A 7,327-nucleotide genomic window follows, 5' to 3' on the forward strand; every position below is an offset into this window, starting at 1 on the left:
ACGGAGGGCTTGCATAAACAATATTGAAGAACAGAAAACCTAAAGGTCACTGAAGTTCTGGAAGATGCTCTTGTGCCAGTGAATATCTGTGAGTGCCTCAGTAGGAGAGTGTGCTCCTGTATGTGCCCTCTTTAACAATTAACTCTAGGTAAACAAAACAACTTGTATGAACACATTACCGATTTCCTAATCTCTGTTGGCAGCTGCAATTGTTTGAGATAAGGTGTGTCTTCAATGAATAATTAATACCAATAAAAGTCTTAATTTCATAACACAGGGCAATCTAACAAATGATTGACTAGTAACACTGACTGACTCTGCCATGTGACCCAAAATATGATCTTGAACTAACACAGACCTTTGGTATATAAACTCAGATTCTGACAGTCAGAGTCACTCCCTCCCGAGCCACAGAAGAAAATGGAGCTGCTGGGAGGAGTCACTGTTGTTCTCCTGGTTTGCATTGCTTGCATGCTGTCCTTTGCAGCATGGAAAGGAAGGTCTGGAAAGGGGAAGATGCCTCCAGGACCAACTCCCCTTCCCATTCTAGGTAACCTGCTGCAGGTGAAACCCAGTAACTTGGCCAAAACCCTCCAGAAGGTAAGGCAGTTTCTTCTTCTCTCTTTCTGCTGTGGGTGAGAAATGTGTGGGACCTGTGCATGGGGTCAACCTGTGGCTCGATGACTTGCAATTCTAGAGGAGCAGAAAAGTCAAGGGATTCCCTCATTGCTGTTGCCATGTTGTTCAGGGCTGATAAGTGGGACCCATCTCCACAGCCACATTTATCACGAGAGAACCAAACCTCAATGTTACCAGTGTGTGAGGCTAACTACCTGCTATGGGAGGCAGCAGCGAGGAGACTTTCCCACTCTTCCTCACTATTTGCTCCATGGCCATGTTCCCTCTTACATTTTTACAGCTCAGTGAAGAATATGGATCAGTGTTCACAGTGCACCTGGGCACTGAACCAGTGGTGGTGCTACACGGACATGACGTGGTGAAAGAAGCCTTGGTTGATCGTGCGGACGAGTTTGCTTCCAGAGGACACATGCCAATTGGAGACAGGGCTAATAGTGGAATGGGTATGTTTGCTGACTGAGCTCTTTCTGAAGAAGGGAAGGGCTGGGGATGTGTTCAGAAGATTAGAGCTAGTCTGTACCTTGAATGAGGGAAAACTGCAAGGGGTGGGTGCCACCCACCCGGAGAGGGGAAGCCAGAGAGGGCTGTAATTGCTGACTTCCACCACTCAAAGGGTGTGAGGTAGCAGAGAAGGGGAGCCAGATTGTTCTCAGAGATGGGCAGGGAAATGGCAAGGGACAGCAGCCAGCAGCTGCAGCAAGGGAAATCGTGTATGGGTGAGTGATGAATTATTCACAAGGATGTTGGGCATGTAGTGGAGAAGGCCAAAAGCAGGCAGCTGGACTCCAGAACCTCCAAACCACAGTACACTGGGACACTACCATGTCAGTGCTCTCCAGGGACAGGATTCACTGTCACCATAAGCCACTGTTCATCTCACACCCAGCATGCCTAAGAGAGTCTTCCCTCTTCCTTCTTCCTCTGCAGGGATTATTTTTAGCAATAATGAGCCATGGTTGCAAGTCCGGCGGTTTTCTCTCACTACTCTGCGGAACTTTGGAATGGGGAAGAGGAGCATTGAAGAGAGGATACAGGAGGAATCTGACTACTTGCTGGAAGAGATCAACAAAACAAAGGGTACAGTCCATTTTTAATATATTTTATGGTTGAAAAAAATAGGCTGTATTAAGGGAGCTCACATCTTTAGCAAGGAATGAAATTCCTATGGATTTGGTCCATGCTTCAGCTACCCCTCATTACAAAGCTGTAATCATTTTGTGATCATGTTCTGTTTGGAGGACTCTTCTGTGTCACTCAGAGACTGATCTGATATTTCCACTAACATCCAGAGTTCAGATTATGGCAGTAGCCATAAGGAGACATACAACATTTCATGGGGCTTTTTTTATAGTCTGTAACTTTTCTGAAATCACAGGAGAAGCTTTTGACCCAACCTTCAAGCTGAGCTGTGCTGTCTCAAATATCATATGCTCCATTGTGTTTGGGAAACGATATGATTATAAAGACAAGAAGTTCCTGGCTCTGATGAACAACATGAACAACATCTTTGAGATGATGAACTCCATCTGGGGACAGGTACATTCAGCAGGCATTTCACAGTGGCAACATTCTCCCAGGGGAGAAGGAGGCCTCCCTCCCAATGAAGTTCCAATTCAGTCTTCTAATTAGGACATCAAAGCTCTGCTGCACTGAAGGCATTTCATTCAAGAGGAAGAAACACCCTCACCAAAGCTGGAATTGGCTTTGCCAGCTAAGTGCAGCTTCCCAATAGTGCTTGACACCCTTCTTCTCCACTTCTAAAGTTAATACTACTACTACTACTACTACTAAGCAACCCTGTCCAGCCCCATAGTCCTTCTGTTTGGCTTAGTTGACAGGGCTGTGGTTTTCCTGGGCTTTTGGCTAATATCAAAGGTTGGGGCAAATGTCATACTAGGAATCTTCCTGTTTCTTTCTTTCCAGCTCTACCAGATGTACTCAAGTATCCTGTATTACCTGCCTGGCCCACAACACAATATATTTGCAGAATTTGATGCTCTGAAAACATTTGTGGCAGAGGAGGTGAAGTTGCATGAAGCCTCCCTGGATCCCAACTCCCCTCAGGATTTCATCGACTGTTTCCTCACCAAAATGCAGGAGGTAAGGAGACAGATGCCCCCAGCTTGCCCCCAAACACACCTATGCTGAGTCCTTCCCTTTCATGAGTAACACAGCCATCAGGCTGACCCATTCTCAGTCAGCTGTGCAATGGGAAAACAGCAACAATCCCCCAGATATTGCCTGTATTAGAGCTTATAGCTCTGGGTCTGTGTGCTCATAGCCACCACTACCTGCAGCTGTTCAGAGAGGAAGAGCTTCCTCTGTTTTCACCAAAACACAGGGACTTTTTCAGTTTGGTCTTGCAGTTCTTTCACTGGAAAGCAGTTGGCACAGCAAACAACCAATGAAGTGCCATTCAATACACAGCTTAAAAGAAGGTTGGTATCGAGTTTACTGCTCAAGGTAGCATTGCAATGTCCCAGATGGCTGTTGCAGCTTAGCAGAGAAATGCAACTGTAGGAGAGAAGGAAGGTCTGGGATGACATGAGAAAGGGCCACTTCTCTCAGCTCAGCCAGAGAAAAAGCAAAGCCTTTTCCTTAGGAGAAAGATCGTCCCAATTCCAGTTTCTACATGAAGAACCTGATAACAAGCACCTTTGACCTGTTCATTGCTGGAACTGAGACAACAAGCACCACTGTCCGATATGGACTTCTGCTTCTTCTCAAATACCCGAAGATACAAGGTACCAGTTTGTGATCTCTTCCTCTCCAGCTATTCCTCTGGGCTGGGCACATGACTGACAACAACACATCCTTCTCCCAGATGTCCTCCTCATCTCTCTCTCTCTCTTGGACCTGCCTGTGTCCACATCTTTATTTAGGCAAATCAATAGGAGAACTTTCTTTGCATGGGCAGCAGTGGAGCTGTGTTCCAGTTAACATCAAAACCAACATAATGCTCCTGCCATCTGTGATTTGTAAACAGCGTAGGGAAACATATTTAGATAGCTTTGGTTTTGTTTACCCATTTGATGGTTTATGCCTGTCATGACAGAGAAAGTTCAAGAAGAGATTGACCAGGTAATAGGACGATCAAGAAAACCTTGTGTGGCTGACCGGACCCAGATGCCCTACACAGATGCCGTGGTCCATGAAATCCAGCGCTTCATCTCTCTTATTCCCCTGGCTCTCCCTCACACTGTGACCAAAGACACCAGCTTCAGAAACTACGTCATTCCTAAGGTTGGCTTCCTCAAGTTCAGCAGTTCTTAGGCCATCAGTTACAAACCACAAGTTAGAACTGTTGTGGCCTGACCTTGTTTTCACCCAGCCCTTTGTGGGTTTTATCCTCAGGCAGCTGTAGCTCACTTGCACTTCCTTGTTGATGCTTCATGGGCCAGGACTAGAACAGTAGCTCTGACCAACACTTTTGCCCTTGCTCTGCAGCTTTACCTATTTGCAGAAGCATAGTAGGGTCACAAATACCCAGAGCAGTGATTCTTCACATGAAAGGCAGCAAAGTTGAGGAGCTGCTTACCACCATCCAGGATAGCCTGTGCTCATGCTTGGGAGCAAAGTCATTTGCTGGTTATAGAGCACAGAAAGACTCTGAGCTACAAAATACTGTAGGGTATGTTTGCATTGAATGGAACAAGCCAAACCTGTTTGCTCTGTTCTAGCACACTTCCTGAGGCAAGCTGGTGGGCTAAAACAGCCCATGGCTTGGCCTGGCCTGCTGCAGCACTGCTCTCTGCTCTTCTGGGTGACTGTGGGAAGCTGGAAACAGCAGCACATGGGCTGCTGGTGGTGTGATTTCCAGCCATGTAAAACCATAAAGCAGGGCCCAGAGAACTGTTCAGCTGCCAGCAGAGAACCCTTGTGCATCACTGCGGAATACTCCAGCTCCTGTTAAAGGCTGGCCAGGAAGTGGGAAGCAGCAGGAGAAATTTGTCAGGAGAAGGGAAAAGAAACAGGGGTTTCTTTTCCACAACTTTGTGTGTTTTTGATATTTTGGACTTTCTGAAAAGAAGGGACATAGTGCATCTGCAATATCGTGAGAGACCCAGAAAGAGAAGAATTAGGGGTGTGCCCTGATGACCAGAGCAAGTGAGGATGAATGTTCTGGAGATAAGAGGCAGAATTCAGGAAGAGCAGGCAACAACTGCTGTGACATTCAGTAGTGTCTCCCTAAAGGGTCCCCAAAGGGAAAACAAAGGCACTGGTAGAGTTATACAGGGAAGCACAATCTCAACTTGTCAGACAGTCAGATTGAGTGATCTAATTCACCTGCCTTTCATGTTCTGCTCTTCTTGTGTTACTTCAGGGCACCACGATCTACCCTGTCCTCACTTCTGTCCTCCACGACAGTAAAGAGTTTCCAAACCCACATGAGTTCAATCCTGAACATTTCCTGAACAAGGATGGCACCTTTAGGAAGAGCGATTTCTTCATGCCCTTCTCAGCAGGTAAAGCACAGGTTTGCTCTGCTCCTCTCTGTCAGCCTCCACCCCTGGTGACTGCCCTGCCTTTCCCTGCAATGCACAGCTGCCTCTTCCCACCATGGTCCCACTGGCGCTTCCTTGGGGCTCACTGCTTTCTGGATAACTCCTCTCTGCTGCTCCCATCTCCAGTGGTATCTCACATTTTCTTCAGGCCTGACAGCTTCTCAAATCTCCTTCTAGGAGTTGTCAATGTAATGATGTGAATGGGATCCACTGCCACTGTCTAAAATACCTGTCACCTTCCTGCACAACCACCCAAGTTGCCCTGAGCAAACTTTTTTTGGTAGCTCCACACTTCCCCAGCACCTTTTAAGTACCTCTTAGGCTACATGCAACCATTCACCTATCAAGAGACCCAACATTCCACTTTCTCACCTGTGCTCTGTGTCACCCTGCTCTCTCTCATCTTGACTCCTGTGATGTTCCCTCCATAGCCAAGTCTTCTGTTCCTGTTCTTCCTTCACATACCCATCCAAACTGTCAAAAGTCTTTTGCCAATGAATCCTTCTCTTGAAAATGTCCTTGGTAGCCCTGATAGTCATCTCACTGCTATGGCTGTGGGTAGTAAACAAAGCTGTGCAACACGGCTGCTTAGTACAAGCTCTGATCCACTCAGAAACACTCACTGAGTTCTATTTGCTGCTCTCACTTTCAGGAAAACGAATATGCCCTGGAGAGGGCCTGGCACGAATGGAGATATTCTTACTCATAGCCACCATCTTGCAGCACTTTACTCTGAAGTCTGTTGTCAATCCCCAGGAGCTCAACATAACCCCCACTCTGAGTGGGACAGGCAATGTACCTCCTGCCTACCAGCTCTGTGCTGTGCCCCGCTGAAAAGCACTGAACTGCTCTCCAGTGGCCTGAAACCAGCTGTTCCTTTACATCTTCTTTGCTAAAATTAACAGCAGGAGCCTGACCCACCTTTCCCAGGCCTTCAGGAAGGCAGTCCCAACACAGGCACATGCACAAAGCAGAGACCTCTGAAGCCTCCCAGAACTCCAGCACACCACAGGAGGCCCTGACATTGCAGCACTGATGCTCTGTCACAGAATCACTGAGAGCAGCTGGTTTGTCACCAGCACAGCTCCCACCAAGACCATGCTTTGCAGATGGAGAGTGATGCATGTGTGTACATTCATGATCCAATAAACAAAAATTCACTTATAAAGATTTGAGCTGTTATTTCTTTTGGGTTGAGTTGCACTGCAGAGTGGGTCTACAGAGCCTGTGGCCAGCACAATGTGGGAAGGGCTGTCCCTTCTGGGCAAGGACCCTGCCTTTGTCATCCACTGTGCTCACTGCTGCTGCTGCAAGGAGCTCCAGAGCAGTCACAGCACACCAGCAGTCAGGAAGGCTCAGGGTGCTGGAGGGGAAGGGTGTTCTGCAGTCTGTCTGCCAAATGAAAATAATGCATTCATGCTTTTTGCTGGCTGTTGCAAGGAGATCACTTACCTGAGCTTTGGAGATTGCAACCAACCTCTCTGACAGCTCTTTTTCTATCATCAGTATCACTGCAGGGATTTAGATATTCTTTATTAAAATGAATTAATTTAGGAAAAGAGTAATGTCTCTTATTTCTGCCTCCAGTTACAATTTGGTGCCTTTCTTTCAGTAAGAGGCTGGACTGTTTTATAAAAATATTGCACCACAGATTACTTTTTTCTGGGCTTCTTCGCTCCTGTGACCTTTGTGTTTGGATGCCAGTCTTGATTTTATTTACACAGATACTTGTTGTCCCCTGCATCATCATATGAAAATCTTAGTGGCAAAATATGATTTCTGTGATTGGTTGTCACAAGGCACTCAGAGACCATGTGAGTACGCCAGAGAAAACTGTGTGCAAGAATTCCCACCTCCCTTTGGAAATGTTCAGCATTATTTTGACAGAAATATATTTGCCCACATCTCAGGTCCATCCCTCCTTGTCCCTCCATTTATTCCCATGAAGGCTACAGCTCTAATGCTTGTACACTCTAAAACAATGGCAAACCATTACTGACTGCTCATCTTGGATTTCATCAAATGGACAGATGTGCAAGCAGAAACAGCAGTCATGTGTGAGACCCAGGCACAATGGGGAGGAGATTATCTTGAAGTTTTCATTAGTCTAAGGCTGCCTTTAGAGCCAGTCATGTATGTAAACTCAGCAGCATGTATGCTTTGTTGAGAACAAGTTAAAAAAT

At 46.5% G+C, this 7,327-nt stretch overlaps 1 protein-coding gene across 1 annotated transcript; it reads left to right on the forward strand.

The window, feature by feature from the left end:
- Positions 1–385: 385 nt before the first annotated feature.
- Positions 386–6,312, forward strand: LOC306805242 (cytochrome P450 2C19-like). The gene is made up of 9 exons (XM_079312837.1): positions 386–600; positions 920–1,082; positions 1,567–1,716; positions 2,015–2,175; positions 2,563–2,739; positions 3,242–3,383; positions 3,695–3,882; positions 4,964–5,105; positions 5,797–6,312. The coding sequence occupies exons 1-9, from the start codon at positions 421–423 to the stop codon at positions 5,976–5,978; spliced, it is 1,485 nt and encodes a 494-aa protein (XP_079168963.1). The 5' UTR covers positions 386–420; the 3' UTR covers positions 5,979–6,312.
- The last annotated feature ends 1,015 nt before the right edge of the window (positions 6,313–7,327 follow it).

The sequence above is a fragment of the Erithacus rubecula genome (genome assembly GCF_903797595.1).
Source record: "Erithacus rubecula genome assembly, chromosome: 9".
Classification (NCBI taxonomy): domain Eukaryota; kingdom Metazoa; phylum Chordata; class Aves; order Passeriformes; family Muscicapidae; genus Erithacus; species Erithacus rubecula.

What these genes read in the sequence shown, in the direction of transcription:
- LOC306805242 (XM_079312837.1), top strand. Translation starts at nt 421, where the DNA reads ATGGAGCTGCTGGGAGGAGTCACTGTTGTTCTCCTGGTTTGCATTGCT. An exon ending in TGGCCAAAACCCTCCAGAAG is followed by an intron (nt 601 to 919) that starts GTAAGGCAGTTT and finishes ACATTTTTACAG; the next exon opens with CTCAGTGAAGAATATGGATC. An exon ending in CAAATACCCGAAGATACAAG is followed by an intron (nt 3,384 to 3,694) that starts GTACCAGTTTGT and finishes CTGTCATGACAG; the next exon opens with AGAAAGTTCAAGAAGAGATT.